General features: G+C 43.3%; 9 protein-coding genes across 9 annotated transcripts; 3 read left to right on the top strand and 6 right to left on the bottom strand.

Moving 5' to 3' along the window:
* Positions 1-319: 319 nt before the first annotated feature.
* Positions 320-1246, top strand: EAF01_007463 (uncharacterized protein; the record flags this gene model as incomplete). Its single annotated transcript, XM_038915718.1, has 1 exon — positions 320-1246. One exon carries the CDS (start codon positions 320-322, stop codon positions 1244-1246), a length of 927 nt encoding a protein of 308 aa, XP_038769356.1.
* Positions 1247-1867: 621 nt separating this feature from the next.
* On the bottom strand, positions 1868-4435 carry EAF01_007462 (uncharacterized protein; the record flags this gene model as incomplete). Its single annotated transcript, XM_038915717.1, has 5 exons — positions 1868-2041; positions 2091-3706; positions 3755-3815; positions 3871-4014; positions 4301-4435. The coding sequence occupies 5 exons, from the start codon at positions 4433-4435 to the stop codon at positions 1868-1870; spliced, it is 2130 nt and encodes a 709-aa protein (XP_038769355.1).
* A 503-nt stretch (positions 4436-4938) lies between these two features.
* Positions 4939-6945, top strand: EAF01_007461 (uncharacterized protein; the record flags this gene model as incomplete). The annotated part of the gene is made up of 1 exon (XM_038915716.1): positions 4939-6945. The coding sequence occupies one exon, from the start codon at positions 4939-4941 to the stop codon at positions 6943-6945; it is 2007 nt and encodes a 668-aa protein (XP_038769354.1).
* Positions 6946-7338: 393 nt separating this feature from the next.
* EAF01_007460 (uncharacterized protein) lies at positions 7339-9068 on the bottom strand (the record flags this gene model as incomplete). Its single annotated transcript, XM_038915715.1, has 4 exons — positions 8919-9068; positions 8208-8869; positions 7733-8143; positions 7339-7649 (listed from the first exon to the last, which is right to left on the bottom strand). The coding sequence occupies exons 1-4, from the start codon at positions 8969-8971 to the stop codon at positions 7339-7341; spliced, it is 1437 nt and encodes a 478-aa protein (XP_038769353.1). The 5' UTR covers positions 8972-9068.
* Positions 9069-9728: 660 nt separating this feature from the next.
* On the bottom strand, positions 9729-10498 carry EAF01_007459 (uncharacterized protein; the record flags this gene model as incomplete). The annotated part of the gene is made up of 2 exons (XM_038915714.1): positions 9729-10318; positions 10387-10498. The coding sequence occupies 2 exons, from the start codon at positions 10496-10498 to the stop codon at positions 9729-9731; spliced, it is 702 nt and encodes a 233-aa protein (XP_038769352.1).
* Positions 10499-11830: 1332 nt separating this feature from the next.
* On the bottom strand, positions 11831-12142 carry EAF01_007458 (uncharacterized protein; the record flags this gene model as incomplete). The annotated part of the gene is made up of 1 exon (XM_038915713.1): positions 11831-12142. One exon carries the CDS (start codon positions 12140-12142, stop codon positions 11831-11833), a length of 312 nt encoding a protein of 103 aa, XP_038769351.1.
* Positions 12143-12304: 162 nt separating this feature from the next.
* On the bottom strand, positions 12305-12837 carry EAF01_007457 (uncharacterized protein; the record flags this gene model as incomplete). Its single annotated transcript, XM_038915712.1, has 2 exons — positions 12305-12448; positions 12529-12837. 2 exons carry the CDS (start codon positions 12835-12837, stop codon positions 12305-12307), a joined length of 453 nt encoding a protein of 150 aa, XP_038769350.1.
* Positions 12838-12976: 139 nt separating this feature from the next.
* Positions 12977-14582, bottom strand: EAF01_007456 (uncharacterized protein; the record flags this gene model as incomplete). Its single annotated transcript, XM_038915711.1, has 3 exons — positions 12977-13608; positions 14219-14344; positions 14420-14582. 3 exons carry the CDS (start codon positions 14580-14582, stop codon positions 12977-12979), a joined length of 921 nt encoding a protein of 306 aa, XP_038769349.1.
* A 3161-nt stretch (positions 14583-17743) lies between these two features.
* Positions 17744-20990, top strand: EAF01_007455 (uncharacterized protein). The gene is made up of 4 exons (XM_038915710.1): positions 17744-19095; positions 19149-20091; positions 20141-20355; positions 20417-20990. The coding sequence occupies exons 1-4, from the start codon at positions 18262-18264 to the stop codon at positions 20615-20617; spliced, it is 2193 nt and encodes a 730-aa protein (XP_038769348.1). The 5' UTR covers positions 17744-18261; the 3' UTR covers positions 20618-20990.
* The last annotated feature ends 214 nt before the right edge of the window (positions 20991-21204 follow it).

The raw sequence follows: 21204 nt of genomic DNA, 5'->3' as shown, positions 1-21204 counted from the left end.
AGGTCTCATGTGTTGAGTTGGCAAGTGTATTCATTCATGTGATTCAATGTGTGTCGGCAGTATGAGACCCCTACTAGGCGGTGAGCTAAACTACGCAAGGCTGATTTATTTCACAACTTCCGCCACCAAAGGAAAATACCTAGGTACCTAGGTAATAACTTGTTTCGTTACACTTGCCTTGAATGAATATCTATGTTGATGATCTGTCCTTTCTTACGAGGATTTATGTCTTTCGCATCGCTTAATACCGTTCTTCTTTCTGCAAATACCATGAGGAATAACTTTTGAAAACATCCAAAATCATTAAGTTACAGCAAAGATGCTCTTTTTACCATTTCTTTACCCGGCTCTGCTCACCCTCCTCACATTTACCCCTCTTACCACAGCTGTCTCCAAACCCAAAAATGCCATCTTACTATCAAAAGTAAAGACTCTCACTCTACGCGACAATGCGCAAACATCTCATCGACGAGTTTCAGCTGTTCCACAGCTATCCTGTAGCGGCCCTGGATGTCGACATTACAAAGTTGACGTCATGCGTTGTACCAACCAAGGATCTGATTATTCTTCCGAAGATATTCAATGGTCCTGCACTGCGAATCTTCCAGAGGAATTTAAGTTAGGAAGTACGGATGTTATATGTGAGGGATATGATAGTAAGGATGATGAATACGTGTTGAAGGGTAGTTGTGCCGTGGAATACAGGTTGTTATTGACGGAAGAAGGTGAAGCAAAGTACGGAAAGAGCTTTTGGGACGATGGAAGTGGAGATAGCTCTGTAGAGAAGGGCATGAGTTTGTTATTCTGGTTGATATTCGTCGGAGTTTTGGGATGGATTCTTTACTCCATGGTTCAGAATTGGAGACAAGGACCCGCTAATGGTCAAGCGGGAAGAGCTGGGGGAGGAGGGGGGTTTGGAGGATGGGGAGGAGGAGGACCCGGAGGACCAGGCGATGACGACCCCCCACCACCTTATCCAGGAACTGGAAAACGATCTACAAGAAACTATGGTGCTACTGAACAAGCGTGGAGACCTGGATTTTGGTCTGGTGCGGCGGCAGGTGCTGCTGGTGGTTATTTTGCAGGCAACAGAGCGAACAGACAACAAAATCAAGGTGGTAACAGCTGGGGCGGCGGAGCTGGAAGTGGCTGGGGTGGAGGTTCTGGATCTGGAAGCTCAAGCGCAAGCTCTCCCTCTACCAGTACTCGCTCAAATACTGGATTCGGCTCTACATCTAGAAGATAGGTACCCTAGCAATCTGGACGAGTGAAGCACCTCATTTCTAATCGCCCTGCTTCTCGACAGAGGGAAATGATTGAAGAATATAGTGTGATTAGGTTGGGCGTCTTTTACAGTAGAGCTATCTGAATTTTACCTCTTTGGAAAGAATCATAATTACTTTTCACTCCACAGTCTTCTACCTCTCATTCCATCCCGACCGCGCTAGACAAATTATGCAAACTCACTCACTGCAATGTCGATTCTTCTTGAAAACATAGTTATTTCTTTCTATTAGAGCTATTTGATCTGCCAACTATGCAGTTTTCCCACTGCATCGATAACCAAGGGAAAGAGCATAACCCCTACCCTGGTCAATCGATTCGCTATCTTAAAGTACAAAGTCCATTGCTATCTGCTTCTATTTCAGAAATTTCCTGATTGAAACAAGAAAAAAGGACTTCATCACACATAATGTGAGGGGGCAAAAAAATGGTATACATGGGGACAAATTCCTTTTCACTCAAGCAAAAGCCACTCCTCGCTCAAATGTGCAGTGTGGCACTTCGTCACACTTCCTGAAACAAAAATCATACAACTTCCCAATAACCTAAATTAAATCCTTGTCTTGAATTCGAAACTGCCATATTACATATGAACAGTCATGACATCCAATTTGTCGAAAGGTTTAGCGCAATTAGGACACTTTCTCATACGGTTGGAAATCCGATCATCCACGCACGAATTGCAGAAGAGATGTCCACATGTCTTCAAAACAGTGTTCTTGAAGTTTGCACGACAAACGGTACACAATGCAAGAGCCTATACTGTGTTAGTAATTGATCATGAACGAAAACGATAAAAGACTTACTCTAAGCATTTCCTCCTCACCAGATTGATTGCTCAAGCTCTTTTGTTTCCATGTATCTCGATCTTTTTGAACCTGTTCACATCGAACCCGAAGTTGTTCATTCTCTAGCTCCACCGCGTGAATCTTTTGTTTGGTACCAGAGTTCGCGGAATCCTTGGATTTGAGGAGGTTGGTCAGTTCTGCTGCTTGGTTCTTTAGGCTTTCACATTTGCTTGTGGCCTCTCTACTCGATGCCTCTAACTTCTTGTTCTCAGCCAAGATAGCTGCATTGGATTGTCTCATATCACTTAGTTGTTTCTCCAAATTGCTCAACAGAGTTCGATCAGATGTCTCTACATCCTTGAGTTGGGAGATTATCTCGGAACTTTTAGCGTTTTGATTCTTCAAAGTTCGAACTTCTGCGAGGCGAATATCCATATCCTTTCGGGCCGCGAAATATTTTTGGTCAGCTTTGCTCTTTTCAGCAGCCAAAACCGAAACCTTTTCTTCGAGAGCCGTGAAGTCCATTACTTTCTTGCTCGTCAAGGCCTGGACTCGCTTGTACGCGGATTGGAGGGCAGGTAATTCTTTGTTGATCGAGTCATAACCTTGTTGAAGAAGATCATACTTGACACGCAATTCTTCGAGATTTAATGAATCTATCTCCGGTCCTGGTGTGGGTTGACATGATTGCTCGGCGATTTGTCTCAAACGTTCGACTTCAAGTTCAAGAGATGCGATGCGATCATCCTTGGCTCCAACCAATTCTTTCAAATGCTCGACTCCTGCATCATCCTGGTCCTGCTTGGCTTTTCGCACGCTAAGGTCGGCAAGTAACTCATCTCGGGCAGAGCGAATCCTCGTCAAATCGGCATCCAGGCGTTGAAGTTGACTTTCTAGTTCACCAGTAGTCGTTTCGGCTTCGTTCTCTATTTGTATTCGATATGCAGTTCGTTCGGCTTGCAATTTCTCGGCCTCCTCCCGCAACTGTATATTAGTGGCTTCGAGGTGATTGATACGTTTGATGACATCCTCATGTTGAATGCGGAATTGTTTGAAAAGCTCGGTCCGAGCATAGTCGTCGTCCGAGGGTGCTTGCTTGATACTGGCCGCGGTAATTTGTTCTGTCAGTGATTTATTCTCCGCAGCCATGGCTTCGAGTTGCTCCTTTTGCTTCTCGACAACGGCTTGTGCCTCTTTGTATGCTGATTGATTAGCTTCCTTGTCTTCCGTTATTCCATTTGTCATTTCGGTGTCCACGCCATTTTCGACTTTCGCGCCATTAGCAGTACTGTGAAATAATGCTTTAGCCTCTTCTTTTCGAACTGTATCACTCCTGAGCCTATCTAAACGTTTTTCGGCCTTAACATAACGCAGCGATGCCAATTCGAGAAGCTCATTCAATTCTTCTTTCTCGTTGCGGAGTCTGTCTACTGTGACGAGATATTCTTTCTGAGAAGCAAGCATTTTCGTAACCTTTGCTTGAAGATCTTGTAAGTCCGCCGAGGGTTTGCCATGAGCAGCTGCGACAGCAGTAAAGATTTTATGTAATTTTGATTTTATTTCTCTGCCTTTTGATGCCAAATGATCCGAGAAGGCTTTGATACCATGAAATTGTAACGAAGTCGAGAAGGATACTATCATACGTCAGCTTTGATTCAAACTACAGCCTGTAAATAACAAACTTTCTGGCTTTTCCGCATTTGGAATATCATTTTCTGCGAGCAGTGTCACTTCTTCTAATAACTGTGACTCGTAATCAGTTTCGTGTCCCATAGAGCTGATAAGGGGCTTTTCATACCTGTGTCCACCAAGCATCAATAATTCTCAGATGATCATCATGATCTGTAGACTTCTTTTGTATTGTCTTCAATTGTGATTCTAAAGTTGCCTTTTCTCGTTTGTACTCGAGCATTTGTCGATAGATAGCATCTTTTTGGTATTTCTATAACGTTATCAGCCTGCCATTCCAACCAGTTTTGTTCCTTGTTCGTGAAAGGGAAGGTGTATTGACAACATTGATGCGATGTATTGTGGGAGTGCGGGTATAGGCGTGAAGGTATGCAGGCTATCCATGCTGTTCACAGCAAGCTGCGCATTAGCAACAGCCACACAGATTTCAAGAGCAATCCCTAGACTCTTGTATGACGTTGATGGATGAGAGAATTCGAGAAAATACTGATGAAGAGCGTTTATGCGAAAGGAGATATGTCATGAAACTGATTACATACCTCGATATCTTCAGACCAAGGCGCGGTATTTTCAGAATCTGCAGAGGCCTTTCCAGCACCGTTGGTAGCTTGTCTCTTGGTAGGGGGTGCGATATCATCAGTACTTTGGCCAGCTGCCCTCTTCCTGTCCTCCATCTTGATGAAGGAAGGGAGAGATGGAGCTGATGCGGCGACAGGCGTCATCAGATTGAAGAAGGTGAATGGTTCATAAGATCCAACACGATAGCAGATTCGACCATATATGGGTATAGCGCAATAATAGGTAGTATCGAATGTTTCCTAATGTGTGGTTTGATTGACCTTGTATCGTCGTTATGGGTTGTCAAGTTGAGAAAGTAAATGGAGGTAAAGGCGAAAGAAGTGAGAAGTTGCAAGCCGCCAATTCCAAAATGGACTAGCGTCAAAGTTTAGTCAGAGCGGGCACCGGCTCCAGGTCAATGGAAATAATTATTTCAACCACACTCAGCATACCTGGGGATACTTTCAAAGGATTCCCATTGTTTAATCAAAGAGAAGGCCATATTGGATTTTGACTATAGTTTTTATTCATTGCTGAGTTGAAAGGGCAACAAAAATATACCGCGACTCGAACTACATCCTTTGGATCTCGCCCATCGGGCGCAATAAATTTCGTCAAAATGTCTTCTATGCTTAGAAAAGGTGGAAAGTCGTTCAAACCAAGTGCTCGTCCTCGTCCAAACCCTACCAGACCATCTTCGTCACAGCCTGCAGCAAGACCAAGTTCCGAAACTCAATCACAAGCACCAGCATCTGCGACTCAACCATCCGTCCCCACACCTGCATTAACTGAAGATGTGGAGAGAGGACCATCCCAAACTACAACTTCGGAAGCAATCCAAGCTATCCCTCAATTACAACATGCTTCGCCAGTTCAACCCCATATACCAATCACCACCTCGAACGATGACACTTCCGCAACCGTTAATAATACGGCTAAAAGAAAAGTTAGAGAAGATGGTGTCGAAGGCACGCTTCAAGTTGAGCAACCACCTACAAAAGCTCGAAGATTGACCCCTCCCTCGGATGAGGTGCAGCATTCCGGAACTAACGCTCCATTACAAACTGTTTCAACTGCTTCTAGGACTACACCCAAAGAAGTGCCGGCACTTTCATACAACCAGACTTCAACGGCGCCAAATCACAATGAACAAGAAGTTGTAGACGACGAAGAATTTCCTCCAGTTAGCCATATAACTACGAATAATGCCACAACCCTAAAAGTTGTTCCAGTAAACCCACCTCAACCATCAAATAACTCTACCCCCGCAATTCCTACACAAGTCCCACGAATAACTACCACAATCGACAAAACACAAGCACCTACTTCTACTCCTACACAAGTAATCGGTGGAAATGCACAAACCCCACCCGCATCGTTTGAGGATGCTGATTTATCTGGAATGGGAGCGGGTGAAGCGAGTCAGACGTCTCATCTAGTGTCTACAGCAACCCCAACTTCCGAAGAGACACCTACTCCAATTGACGGAGAAGCAGTCCCAGCCCTCAAAAAGTCGAGGAAGAAGGCAGCACCGAGGAAGAAGAAGGTTCAGGTCGAAGATGGCGATGAAGCTAGAACTGAAGTCGAAATTCAATTGAATAGGCCCCGTAAGACTGGAGGATCGACTCGAGAACGCAGGAACAAGGAAGGCGAGGCACCAAAGAAGAGAAGAGATCGAGAGGGCACTCCAGAAGATGCGGAAAATGAAGTCATCGAACCTGCGGTTATGAAAATGGCAGATCTTTGCCAAGATATTCGGATTGGCAAGAAATTCAGTAGACATGACGAACTCAAGCTTAGGCATGCCCGAAAGAAGATTGATCCGCAATTGGCCGAACGTCCCGAACTCTCAGGTCTAATCAACAATGCGCCATCTGCGAATAACGCTGAACCTGTTCAAGCGCCAGCTGCTGTCGTGAACAACAACGGATTACAAATGCGAGTTATAGACGGACAAATTGTACTGGATGACCAATCTATGCAAGTCGATCGACATAGGCAAGCACGAAATCCAGGTCAAGTACTGGAAGAAATTGAAGAAAACGAATTTACAAGGGTGGTGAATTCTGGTCAATATATGAAGCGTTCCGCAGCTGTACGATGGGATGCGACTTCGAACGAATTGTTCTATCAGGGTCTTCGACAATTTGGTACAGCATTTGAAATGATCGCTGCGATGTTCCCAGACCGCAACAGAAGACAAATCAAGTTGAAATTTGTACGAGAAGAACGCCAAAATCCAGCTAAAGTCGATCGAGCTCTCAAAGGGAAGACAGACGAGATTGATTTCGAAGAGTATACTCAGCTTACAGGTCAGAAATTTGAGGATTCAGAGGAGATCAAGGCAGAACAACAGCGACTCGAAGATGAGCACAATGCGGAGCAAGAGAAAATTGAAGCTGCCAAAGCGGCGGCTGATAGGAGAAAGAAGGAAGCCATTTCCAAGGCTGGAAGAAGAGGCAACGGTGGTGCTAGCGATGGTGAAGATGGACCAGAGTCACAAAAGGAGAATGCTGGTGCTGCTTTGGTTGGAATGGGAAAGAAAAAGCCAGCCAAGTCTAAGAAGTCTAACAAAGCTTCTATGCAAGGTGGCGGAGAGGAGATAGAAATTCTTGGCGAAGTATAATGGTCTGGGTTGAGGTCGATTGGGCGTTTAAATGATTAGATCAAGGACTGGAGGTACGATCTGCTTGTTATATTCACGATAAATGATTGGCTGGGTGGAGTTTGCTTGGTTTTTATACCCAACTTGCATTATCATGCAAACTATAGAAGGAAAGGTCCTTCGGTCATAGGTCTATGGGATAGATTTGATCACTATGACTTTTAAATTTAAATCAACGAAATAAAGAAACAATGAAGACTGTTTTGCTAAAATTCCACAATCCATAGTTGACTCTGAGGTAACCACATTGTCTATGCCATCCATTTACTTTGAGTACCACGTAAACCACCCACTAATTAAATCCAAAAAATCCATTTCCCTACCCATCCAATCCTCTCAAACCCCTATCTCCCCTTACTCCTTCTTAATCAACTCCTCAAAGAGCGGTTTTAAAACCAACGCACTCTCCTTAGGTTCTCGTCTCTGACCCCCCTCATAATCCACATACGTAACACCAAATCTCGTCTCGTAGCCCTCGGCCCACTCAAAATTATCCATCAAACTCCATCCCAGGTAACCGCGCACATCGGCGCCCTTTTCAACAGCGGATGCCATGGCGCGGATGTAGTCGCGAAAGTAGTCGGCGCGGAAAGTGTCTTTGAGGATGTCAGGGTAGGGGATGTCGTTTTCGCGGAGGAGGGAGGTGCCGTTTTCGGTTATGTAGACTGAGGTGGGGATGGATTAGTTGTGGGAAAAGGGAGGGAAAGGAGGGGTACAGGAGTCAAAGGGGAAAAAAAAGGAGACTTACTAGTAGGGAACCCATATCTCTTTGAAATCCACAAGATCAAATCATGGAAACCCTGGGGATTAGGTCTCAACCAAACACTTTGGGTCTCAGGACCAATGTTATCTCCCTGTTTATTCTCAAACAGCATTTCCAAATTGCCCAAGTAATCATTTTCATCTGGCTCCGTAGCCTTATGTCTAATGTAATTAGCAGTGTAGTGGTTCATTCCGTAGAAATCATTCGAGCCTTTCACCAACGCGATTTCGTCGTCGGTGAAAGTAGGGAGACGGTCTCCGAGTTGGGCGCGCATGGAATCGGGATATTTGCCGTGGTAGATGGGGTCTGCGAACCAGGAAATGCTGAATTCGAGTTTGCGTTCGGCGGCTTCGACGTCTTTGGGGTCGGAAGTATCCCAGGGGTAGACGCCATCACCTGGGCGGGAGTTAGTATGGCATTGGATGGGAGTGGGGTAGATTAGATGTGGAGATGTATGTACCATTGAGAGTAATTCCGATTTGTCCACCATCTTTAGCTTTGAATTCTTCGCGGTAAATCTTAACGGCTGCACCGTGAGCGATGAGAAGATTGTGTCCTACTGTCCATGGCTCTCTGCTACTATCTCCCACATCACTCTTTGATCTATCACTCGTGTGTCCGGGAGCAAACAATCCCGTGCTGTATCCCAAGATTGAAGAACACCACGGTTCATTAAACGTGATCCAATTCTTGACTTGTGGAATTGCCTCAAACAGCACTCTCGCATAATGAGCATAATCCTTAACAAACTCTTCTTTGTTCAACAATCCCCCGTATCTCTTCTCCAAATTATCCGGTAAATCCCAATGGAACAGTGTTACAAAAGGGGTAATTCCTTCTTTGAGCAAATCATCCACCAACTTGGTGTAGTAAGCGATACCCTTCTCATTTACCGGATCATTGCGACCACCTAGGGGAATGATACGAGACCAGGAAATAGAGAACCGATAGGCTTTTGCGCCGGTAAGTTTGAGAAGCGCAATGTCTTCGGGAACTCGATGGTAGGAGTCACATGCCACGTCTCCGGAACTACCATCGGCAATTTTGCCGGGGATTTTGCAAAAGGTGTCCCAGATGGAAGGGCCACGACCATCTTCTTCGGGTGCTCCTTCAATTTGGTAACTAGTGTTGTGTTAGTAGGAGATATGGCTGTTGATTAGAGACAACATACCTCGCAGTAGCGAAGCCCCATGTGAAATCCTTTGGTAGAACTGCTCTACCCATGTTGCTCTCTTTTGAAATTTGATATTATTCTGGTAAATTCAAAGGATACTAAGTACTTATAATATCAAAATATAGAATTAGTCGATGTAAGAAGGGGATCTACTCGCATATAAGTAGAAATAGAGCGGCTAATTGTGAATTAGTATTGTGTCATAACGATCAAACGGAACTAACTCGTATCCCACCCCTCGGACCGTACAGACCGTGATATAATCATTTCCTAATTGAGTGACTATGATATCTTCCGCCCCACCAGATAATGGCGGGGTAGTAAATGTTTGAACCGGTTAGACGGGACGAAAGTCCGGCTGAATTCAATTGATCCAGTTCACGGGATTTGGTGTCGTTTTCGTGCCTGTGATTAGCTCGTGTGTATTCATACAGAGATGAATCTCGGATGTCAAGCGGATAGATGTGATAAAAACATCATAAACTGATTGCAAAGAGCTATTTGCATTTCTTGGTAGGGTAATTAATCTTACATGTACAGTGTTGACACAGCTGATTATCTCATTTGTTAACAAATCCCCGAACTCCCGTTTGACATGAGAAGATAATCCTTCCGAGATTGTTGTAAGGATCGGCAACCTTGTTGTGAACTTGCAAAGCTCTCTCGTTTTGTATCCATCCCAAACCCAAATCTCCATAAACGACATCGTTTCTTGACTATAATCCACGATACTAACCAAACGCAAAATTGTACGATCGTGATCTACTATCCCACTCCAGGGGTATGAATTCGCAGATGTTATCCCATCTATTGTAGCCCCTCCAGGCGAGAACCTTCACTTGGACTCGTAGCATCCAACTTTCTCTTCCCAGTTATAGGTATCTGCATATCGTCATCTTCACCAGTCCACTCTACAATCTCCCATTCTACTTTGATCCGACCATCGTCGGCAGTTCTTCTGCCTCGACTTGTTTTCATTTTACCCAGTCGGCTCCCTTCGACCAATGTCTCAAACCATGGTAGACCTTGCTCTCCTCTGCCATTGTTCTCAGCGTGTGGTATGATAGTCTCGATAGCTTGTTTGTCATTCTGTGCATCCTCGAGTGCTTCCTTAGGAAGTAAACCTAATTCTTCGAGATCTCGCAGATCCGAAGAAGCTAATGATCCTAAAGTTAACGAAATATAATCTGCATGGTCTGCCGGTTCTTCCGTCCAAAAGGACAGAGGTGTTCCACAAAAGCCACAGAAATGTCGTTTCGCATGTTGCTCGAATGGAGGAGTATAGGATCGTCGAATTATGTTGTGTGATTCATCATCGAAGAAAGCGTACGTCGTTGAGTGATACCAAGCTAATGGCACACGAAGCCATGCTGAGAGGGGAGCAGCTTGTGATCGTCCTGGTTGTCTGATATTAGCAATCGCCTTTTTGGTAATGTAAGAAAGGGAACATCTCCAATTTACATACGATGAACATTACTGCTATCAAAGAAGACTTGCGCGCCATCTGCTGAGTTTTGTGGGATTTGAATGGTGTATTTGTTACGACCACAAGAACAGCCACCGTTAAGCTCACTCATGCTGCCGAATCTGAAACTACCCAGGTAAACCTAAATTAGAAATTTGGATCAGACGTCGGCGAGTCTTGATCAGTTACTTGAAAATCGTATATTGATGAAGAAGTTGCTTTTTATTGTATCAAGAAGAAGAAAGTTTATTAATCTGTTGTCCCGTGAATTTGTGAAATTTTGAGTTGTAGTAAAATTATGAATTATTATTGGTTTGTTGTTGGAAACATCTAGATTATTCGCATTGTTTCCTTCCCTCACCTCACCACCTAACTCTATGACATCCATGAATCGCTATGCAAGGTTTCTCCACAGCAATCACACATCAGCATAACGACAACGACAACGACAACGACAACATTGACAACAACATGCATATTCAATTGTGCAGTAAAATCTTTCCTCTGCCGGTATGCTCGTATTCTGATCGTTCTGTGGAAATAATATCGAATCTCACGTGAGTTTCTGGACCACAACCTATGTCTTACAACATTCATCTACTGTCTTATAACCATCACTATTCACATGCATACCGAATTTCAACCAAAATCCAACGCCTCATCAACACACCATCCAAAACTCTTGTTTGCATTTGTTGATTCGGCATACTCTTGTGGACTTGCCCAAGAGCAAAAATGTCACAGCAATGTCAATCACACAGGCCCAAAGTTATCCGCGACGGGTTCTCAAGTCTAGGTCAATGATGTCGTCGGTCCATAGCTCGATCGCTGTCACATGATTGAAGATTTCCATAGTTAAGGGTTCTTCGGAATCTTGCAATAATTGGAGCTGTTGGTACATCTCCATTAGTCTCCGCGTTCGAATACCGAACTTTCTGTCCTTCGGTGGGCTCGATTAGCAGCAAGGATATCCGAAAGCCGAATCTCAATTGGATGAAAGTACCCACGGCGGTTTGAGTAACAACTATACAGCTCTCTGAATCTAACAGCAGCACCCACCAAAACCAGCGGTTTTTTAAGAGTGAGATCTTGCACCAGTCCGTTAACGTTCAATTGAAGATTTTCTTTCTCCCCCCAATCCCTTCAATCTGAGCTTCAAGTCTCATGTTTTCTTCCTTGGCTTCGAAGTAGTCCTTTGCATCCACTGCAAGCTCTAGCTGGTGTATGAGTTCGTGCTTTGATCTTTGGTGCATTACGCATTTCTCCGTCTCTTAATCCAAGTTATGCAACAATCTAGTGTTCTCGTGCTTGGGCGTCGAGTTCTTCTCGGAAAGAGCTGTTACCTCCGTCTTCAATTGAGTCTTCTTTTTTTTTCCTTCTCAGACAGCTGCCTGCGAAGTTCATTCAATTCTTCTGCGTGTTGATCTTTCTGGTTCTCCAGTTCTTAATCTTGATCTCCAAGTTGTTGGGCAACACTATTCTTAAGCGCGTTCGCTTCCTGTGGAATAGCAGCAAAATTTCCTGCTGCTGTCTGGGACACGGAGAAATGTTGCGGCAGCTTCGCGGTTAGAAGGATCGAGTTTTTTTCTAAATCAGCGAACAAAGCATCTGTCTTCTCCAATACCATTGCCGTTGTTGCAACACTTTCTGAGTTGGAGCGTTCTTGAGTTTGTCTCGCGTTCAGTCCGGAACCAGAATTCCTCGCGCTAGAAATCTTCTTGATTTCGCGCCCAACATTAGATTGAAAGGGCAGCATATTCTCAAGCAACCTCCGAGATAAAACTCAGGTCCGTGAAAAGAAAGTATTTTACACTATAGATAAATCTATTCGGAAGTCCCGAAGACGATGTTCACTCGGAACTATGAATAAAAGCTAGCCATTGTCCAGTGGGATAGGAAGCTTTTACTAGCTTATTTTTTAATCCCAATCAACAGTACCTGCCATGTCACCAGGCACCCGAACGGTCCAGTCACCAGTGCCTGCCATGTCATCAGGCTCTTCAGCACTACGACCCCATTCACCAGTGTCTGCCATGTCACTAGGCTCTCCAGTGAAGTAGTGCTATCATTTATGACTGGAACGGTTCTGATACTAGCGTTGCTGTCTAATGCCTGGCGCAACTTTAGGGGGAGGCTCATGACATCTGCCTGTGAATCAATATAGTATATTTTGTTGTAAAGAGCTTCATTGCTGGATCCTGATAGGTAGAAAAGTTTGAAAATAGCTGCATCAGCCAAGCATTTTGCTCGGTGACAGTGATCGTTTCCTTCTCTAATGATCTTATGATCGGCTCGACTGAATATCTCACCCAGTGAGACTGCATATTTAGCTTGCTCAAAAACCCTTTTTCTGACTGCGACTCCAACCTCAATGAGGGGCTCTAATATGGTACGCTCCTCCTCAAGCGTTACGACTTTTGCTTGCAGCTCTTGTATCTTGGAACTTGACATGTTGGTTTTTAATTGCTCTCCCAAAAGCGCTTCTGTAAGTTTGTCGACTTAGCGCGATTTCCCCGTTGCTAAGTTCTTGAGTGCTTCTTTACATTCAATAAGCTTGCTATTGTCTCGCTTCAAACGGTATACTTCATCCTTAAGCTCGCTTGTGGCCCACTCTAAGGCACTTGGTTTCAAACTGAAGTTCCGCTCGCAATTGCGTCACCTCCTGCTCGAGACCCGATGACATCCCACGCAGTGTTGAGTTTCCTTTCCGAAGTTCCTCCAGCTCCTTGTTGCGGTCCACCTTCAGGTTTCTGTTCTCAAACTTGATTGCTTCGTGTTTTTTTGTGAGATCCGCCAAAACTCTCTGGTGCTCGGCTTTTAGATCTTCGATCGACTGCTGTCTTGACTCTTCCAGTATGTTGCTATATCGTAGCTCTTCGATAAACTGCAACCTTGAATCTTTCACCGGCTTCGGTCTTAGCTCTTCTGGAGCGTCGGCCGACTTGCATTTCAGCAAGATTTTATCGAGTTCCTCTAGGATGGCAATTTGTTCCGTCTCAGAGAAAGTGGATGTGGCTACTGCTTGATCCGAACTGTTTATTCCAGCGTCTGATAGGGCCATAAGTCGATCTAGCATGGAACTTGCCGTTAATACATACTCTTTTGCCATTGGAGGGACTGACGTTGGACTATGGCCGGTCTCTACTGTCGTTAAAATTGCTTCTACTGTGGAATTTCCAACTGTAGTCTTCTTCTTTTGGATTTCTTCTTCTTCTTCTTTATCTTAGGAAGTTCATCATGCTCCACTGCAGATATTGTCTCGGCACAGGTAGTATTCTCGCCTCTGTGTGATTCATTGTCCGCAATGAAAGAGTGATACGCCGCAGTGAATGGATTTTCGTCTGAACTTGTAGGCTGGCAAAGGCTTAGTTGATTATCGGAGTGCCGAGTAATGATGTGGTCGATATTTTCCGATTGATCAACGCTAGATCGAGAACCCACAACACCTAGAGTGTCGTTCAAAATGGAGTCCTCTATTAGATGAACATCCGAACGTTCTGACAGAAGATTAGCTTAGCTTGTCATTGTATGAACATTGATCATTAGGATTTATTGAATAGCTTCAATTCATTAGCTACTGTATTGCAGTCTTTAGCGAATGCGGGATACAGTAGCTTCAAGCGAAGGCAGAAGAGACTAGCTCTTCTTGTAGCGTCTATATAAGACCTACAACTTCCTGTACTTAGCTAGCTCTTTAGATAGAATACAATATAGACATTTAGGACCTGCGAATACCGTGGGTGCTACGTCTTCCGTATCCTTCTCGAACCAACAGTCATTGAGTTTCCAGCTGAGAAAGTAGAATCACTTCTAAAATCCTGAGGGAACATACCTGCAGGGCTTGAAGCTTGTGAAATGCTGGAGACTTCAGCATTTGCGACGACCTTAGATTTTGTTTCTGGTTCCCTATTTAATTCATTGATTGCATCAATTGCCAAAAGTCGGGGGCTTTCGATCGCTGAAGTGATAGTTTTAGATCAGAAGAAGAAGATCTCCAAGAGCTTCTTATCTTGAAGGATCTTAAGGTCTATACGATCAGTAAGAAGACCATTGAACCTCCACAGCATTGCTTCAGCTGCCCAGCGATACGCAGGCTGTTGCCATAATGATGGATTTTCTTCCATATAAGCCTTTAGATCCCTGATTCCATCATTGATTTCGGGTGTTCCCGCCATGTTGAGTGCAGACTTTGACATCGTTTTCAATGTTGTGAAGAGTAAATGGCTGACTTTGATCAAAACTTGCCAACTGGTAGCCTTTTCAATTCCGTCATTACTCTTTAAAACCGGAATTTCTCGGGACAAATGCAGATGAATTTGAACGAAGTAGTGTGGGTTGACAGGGCAGATAAGATGAATACTATTACACGTTGATAGACTATTCCAAGGTCGTTGCGACAACTTGAATGGTCGTTGTCGCACAAACTTGATTGATTGAAGCCCTGTAGTGGCAGAATCCGTGGCTGACGAAGTGAACGCTTCATCAATACAATAAAACCTTTAATATTTTAATTCTATATTTAAAAAAGCATTTTTAAAGTATTAATATAATTAATCTAAAGCTCTTTACCTTAAAAAGCTTATTTTAATTAATAAAATCTTAATAAATTTCTTGAATTTGAAAAGCTAATCTTAAAATTTTAAGTTTAAAAGTTTATTTATTAAGCTTATATTGAATTCGATTAATAATTAATAAAATAAAAATATATATGTGACTATTTTGATATTCTTATATATATAATACACTATATATAATATAATATAATAAAAAAACTTCTACTTAAAGAATAATTCAGAAATGAAATAAGCAAACCCTCCTTTAAACTTTCGACTAATACCTTCTATTTACTCCTTAGCTTCTACACTCACTCCCCTTTCCTCCTCTTTAACCTCCTCCTAACCCCTATACATATACCCTTCCATCCACCTCTCCTACAAATTTAATACTCACAAATACTAAGATCTCTAAGACCTTTCAGAACTCTTATTTTCTTTTTTTCTATAAAAATTCAATAATAAACAGATCTCATTTTGAACTAATTATATTCGTTAATAACAAAAGAATCATTAATATTATAATATACACAATAAGAATCTGTATATAAATTTATATTAAATTTCTCTTTATCCGGTATATTAACTTCACTATTATAGGGAAGGGCGCTGAATACGTATCTTGAAGGCGGATTGTCCCATGGCAGTTTTTTCGCGCTTGAAAGAAAGATATCGAATAAAGATTCACATGAGACAGGGCTTCATTCAACTAAATGAAATTTGTATGTGTGATGAATTGTTGTGGTGAAGTTACCCTCTAAATTTCCAAATACAGAAAACTGGTGGTCTGGGGTTGAACGGCGCGATGTTCAAGCGACATCCGGCCTCTTCAGCATCCACTTCTGTTAACTTCGCATTTTGACTTCAAGCACACCTAAATGATAAATTCAACAAATTTTGTTGAAGGACAGAGAATGAGCATAATGTACCATTTCATTGCGCACAAAAATGAGGAATTCTATCCTTCGATGGCAGGCAATATATCTGTCATCGACATGGGCTATTGATATGATTTTTCAATATGGAAACCTGTCTCATAATTTACTTTGTAGTAAATGTATTGAGCGGGATATTTTGAGCGTGAAGATCCAAAATGATAGTGGGAGTATGTCAATCGTACCCTTCTCTCGAAAATCGCGGCCTTCTAGCTTGACTTGCCGAACACTTTTCTTCTTCCAACAGGACACCGTGCTAATTGAATATTGGGAATTGGTACCCCAAGCAATGATAATTCTTTTCACGGAAAAGTAGAGACTAGAAAGTCCCCAGCCTCTTCTTTGTCTTAATGTGCCCGTTGTTGTCTGAGTTACCAGATCTTCGAGATGCTTTCATCATAGAGTAGCCCACACGGTTTTTAGATGATTTCTGCAAATTGAAGCGGTCATTGTTGTCATTCTTACAGTGACGCTTCTTTGATGATCGGGATTAGGATATGAAGAGGAAAGACGTGCGTGTACAGAAGAGGCAATAGCTATACAGAGGGAAAGAGACCCAGCCATGGGGAAGAGCCTAGGGAAGAGATCAGAGGACGAGAAGGATACAGTATTCATTCATTTAGGTAGTTATAATTGAATGAATACCCTCACTTCATTCAGTGTTCATTCGAGATTTCCTGAGGTACAATGCTACACACTATGATACATCTAAAAGTTTAGACCAGAACCCTCTCGCTGTATCAAGTCACATGCCTTCACAAGAAGATAGGGGAAGCAAATACACGAAAGTAATGCAAGCATGGGAAGGCCCTGAATTAAGACCCTGCATGGTAAATCTTTTACGATCACGTGATATATGCCTCAATCTCGGTATGCTTTTGTTTGCGGGAGGTAGACAACCTTTAATCAAAGACTAAATGGTCAGCTTCGAAACTTACAGTACTTTCTATTCCTTGAAAAGACGTATTATTTGACACAAAGGCTAGAATTAGGTTCGCGGCTTTCCCGGGACATATGAAGTTCGAATTACCGTTCCGAAATCCTTCCGAAAGCCTAGTGCATAAAGTCGTCAAGATTTTGTTTCTGGGCCCGATAAGCAGTGAGATGAGGTCGAAGTGGGTAGTAGGTAGCTATTCGGGGTCTGGAACGGTTCAAAATACGATACTGATCTTTCAATCCCCGATACCGGGGCTTCTAGAGATAAGAATATACCTTATACTACTAGAAGGTGTTGGGGCCCATCTCATCATCTCGTTTCTAGAAATTCAAGGGCCGGCTAACGTTTAGAAGAACAGTTTTACATCCTGCTTGGAGTCGAAATGATCATTGCCAAGGGCGTTGGAAATGAGGTTTGGGATGGTTGTAATCGTCGCGAATGATTGGTCAAAATGCGAGGGGTAGTTTATATTTTCCGCTTGAAGAGCCTCAAATTTGCATGTTGTCTTACAAGTTCATGGTGGCTGCATGAGCTGAAGTTTGGCGAAATTGGAAGTCTCGAAATAGAATCCAATCAAAATGCATATTAGTCACGTGAGATTACACAAATTTGGGGGTTGACCGGCTCGCTAGTTTGTGCAAACCACTCTTTCATCCTTCAGACTGTGATAAAGTATGGGGTAAGAACTCAAGTCTGACATGAATCTACTCCAATATTGGGGAGAGAGAGCGCCAACGCACTACCACCAAAGCTGTGGTGGTGATTCAACCCACGTGGAACATTCTGATGCATGAAATGTAAGCCTTCGGTAATGCCATGGATACTGGCTGGTGGCTTTCTGGGCATCCCTTTCCTGACAAAAATGGGGTCGAAACATTGCTTTTCAGTTTCTTGGCTTTCCGATAATAGGTCAGGCTTTCCTGTTCTCCCTCCCCAATGCAGGATGTTGATACACTCATATATCATTATTTAGGCAACGACTTTTAGTTCATCGACGGAGGATTGGTTACACGGGAATCATTCGTGAAATTTGTAAAAATAGCATGAGCAGGAGGTTTTGATATTCAATTCTTGTCTTTAAAAAACCATTAGGTGCTTACTATCCCGCCTTATGGTGCCTGTCATACAGAACACATATCATGGGACAAGTCAGCCCTAAGCCACCTAGAGAATTCTTTATTTCAATGGGTTTAACCCTTGCTCTAAGGGCCTCGGCGTCCATACCACGAAATTTTGAATGCTATTTCTTTTCTGAAGTAGGTAGAAGATGCCGGGGAAAGGATGACTTGTGTTTTGAGGAATCTTTCCTCATTAACTTCCACTTTCCGCGTCAACTGTTCTGTTCAAACGATTGAAAGGATTTTTATAAAGCCTTGCAGACGTCCTTGAGCCTCTCATCATAAAGAGATCCATTCATCGACGCTAGTTTGTGCCTGAAGGCTTTTTCATTATGTCAACTTCGGCAGATATCAACCGTCATTTCGATGGACAAAGACATTGGTTCAAGCAGTTCACCTACTCCAACCCTACCTTGAGGGATGCAGAAAAGGCAGGTCCTCTCGATCCAGTACCCACACACTTTCACAGAGATGTGTTAAATCGGGAGACATGGCGACCTCGAGATCTCCTTAGATATATCTCCCCTTCCTATGGCAAACCATATCATATGCTTGTACAAGCCGCTTCCAGTCCCGATATCCAGCCCCAAGGAGAATGGAGACGACGACGTGTTGGAGGGAATGCGCCCACACTCTTGAGAGTATCTTCATGGGCCATCGGAAATGAGCTCGACTCGGCTCAAGGTATAGCCTTGGCTATCGGGAGATCTATTCTCGTCCTTCCTGTCATAATATTTATTGTTATATATGGGATTACTAATGGTGATGGGAAAAACAGTGACAAATACACCAAGTTCCCTCACAAATGCTATGAGTATCCGAAGCATGCTTTGAATCAACTAGATGCTGCCCCGAATGCAGCGCAATGGATCAAAGGGCAGCGCCAAGATGATGGAGATAAAACCTACATAATCAAGGGTGAACAGAATCGCCTTCTTCGACCTCGTGCCTTAGTTGTATTCCGCAACAACGACTGGGAAGTTGTCGAAGATGGAAGCTTTTCTGGTCCATATATCTTTATTAGTTTTGCAGCCGCCCAATACCAGAGAGCTGCCCCAACTGACCAAAACCCGGGCAAGACTGAGTTGGACCAAGAGGCCATTGATCGAAGAGCAAGAAAGCTCACGTTGCATCATGGAATGGAGGCATATTGGGCGGACTTCCATGTAAGTCTCGATCCTAAATTAGCGCAATAACAACTAATGACTTTGTGTTATAGTGCAGAGCGGAACTACAACCCGAAGCCACTGACGATGTCCATCGATTCTGTGATGTCACTCGAGGAGCTGAGAAGGTCTGTGTTGTGCTGCCCGACCGCTCTCCACAAGCTCTAGTGTTCTTTGGCCAACGTCTCTGGTGCCTACCTGAAATTTTGCTTGCCCGAGATCACAAAGTTAGTGTCTGCACACCCGACTTTCAGAACAAAGAGGGTGTCGATAAAATAGAAGTTGTTGATATCATAGAGTTCACGCATCGATCATGGGCAAGAATGCTCACACCAAGCAATGAAATCATACACGATGGAAATGACGAAATTTTCCGTCTGTTAGCTGAGCATTATACTGGATCCTTGTCATTAAGTCGGCTCGAGCTGATTCAGGTTGCCCTTAAAGCTTTGAAGTCTAGACAGTTCACCGAGTTCCAACGCGGTGATATTGCCTATGCTCTTATGACACTTCTCACAAAACGCCCCCGTATGGATCCTTCTGACACAGAAGAGCAAGCTCTTGCTCGACTATCACTGGCCAATGATAGTGATCAAATCGTCGAACGTATGGCTTGCATGGATGGTATTCGCATGACAGGTAAACCTGCGTGGTTCAATCTTGAAGATGATCTTGGTGCCAATTTATGGGACATTCAGCCTCTCTGTCAGGTAGCAGGCGTCTGCCACGATGGTTCCTTGATTCTAGATGGTGCCCATGCAATCTCTATTCGCTGGAAGGACATACCCAGAATTTATTCTCTCAGAAGAAGATCTTGGAAAAAGCTAGGCGCTGATTGGGCGTTGGCATTTGGACCAATTTTATTTATTACGGGATGCGCTTTGGTGGCTCAAGGTGGCTCACTCGGCGGACTGGGGGCTTTCTTCTTAGTCTTGGGACTTATCATATTGCTTTCAGCTCCCTTCGCTGTTCGGATTCTCTACGGCGGGAAAGTTTGTAAGTAATATTCTATCTTCTTGACTCTTTGACACTAACGATAAAATAGGGGGTGCCACACCTTGGCTTGTTGGCTTTGAAGGAACTCTTCCACTTGACCAGATCGAGACTCTTACTTTCGGAAACTCAATTGGTCGTCTTCAATACACACCTTCTAGCGGTCCATACTGCACTGGTAAAGCAGATGAGAGAATCGGTGGGGAACCTCGCTTCAATGTAGCGGATCTTCCTCATGGGCATAGATTATTCACTTTGATTGATACTGTAAGCCTTAACCTTTTTCCGAGTCTCAAATAGATAGTCAAGCTAATCACATACATCTCAGGGCACAATGACTGTTACTGTTTTCTCCGCCGAGCGTCCTCCATCTGTAGCGCTACTCGCGGGCAAAGAAGGAGGAATGCTACGGACGATACTGTGCTCTTACGAAAGATCCAATAATGGATTGCGTAAAGAATGCGTACTGAGAATGGAGACCCCAATGTGGGATGCTAGCGATGCGATGGGGTGGGTCAAACTCACGTAGCGAAATCCGGCGTATAATCCGATGCACAATGAGTACATGGTTTCTTTGTATCATAGGATATTGTTTTGGAGATGATGGAAAATTAATCCTTAGGTGTATTTGGATGAGCAAGGTGTAATGATGGACGGATGATACCTAATCAGTAATAATACTGTTGTTTTTGTTTTTCTTGCAACAAATGACTCATCAAACCCATGTTTGACATTCGACAAATTTCTTGCTGTCTATTCTTGTGAATGTCATTTATTCATTGAATCAAACAAAATACCTGGCAATTGTTGATTTTTGTACTTAGACACGAGCTAGCTTAGTAGCATAAATCTTTTGCTTTGAAGGTAAGATTCTACAAAGTATCAATAAATACACATTCTTTTAGGAGAAAGACATAGCATAGAAGACTCAAGGAAAGTTCCAACACATCATTCCAGATTTTTCATCTCTTGTCATATACACAAACTCAGAAGAATACCATAAAAGGCAATAATCCTGTCCTCTAAATTATCAGTCAAAAAGTTGTTTGAACCGCCAGTCAAATTCACTCGCGTTTATATATCAAAGCAAGTCTTATACTGTTGAATATGAATAAT

The sequence above is a fragment of the Botrytis porri genome, assembly GCF_014898465.1.
Source record: "Botrytis porri strain MUCL 3234 chromosome Unknown BPOR_009, whole genome shotgun sequence".
NCBI lineage: Eukaryota > Fungi > Ascomycota > Leotiomycetes > Helotiales > Sclerotiniaceae > Botrytis > Botrytis porri.
The sequence above is the reverse complement of the archived record's forward strand: the minus strand, read 5'-3'. Positions and strand labels throughout refer to the sequence as shown.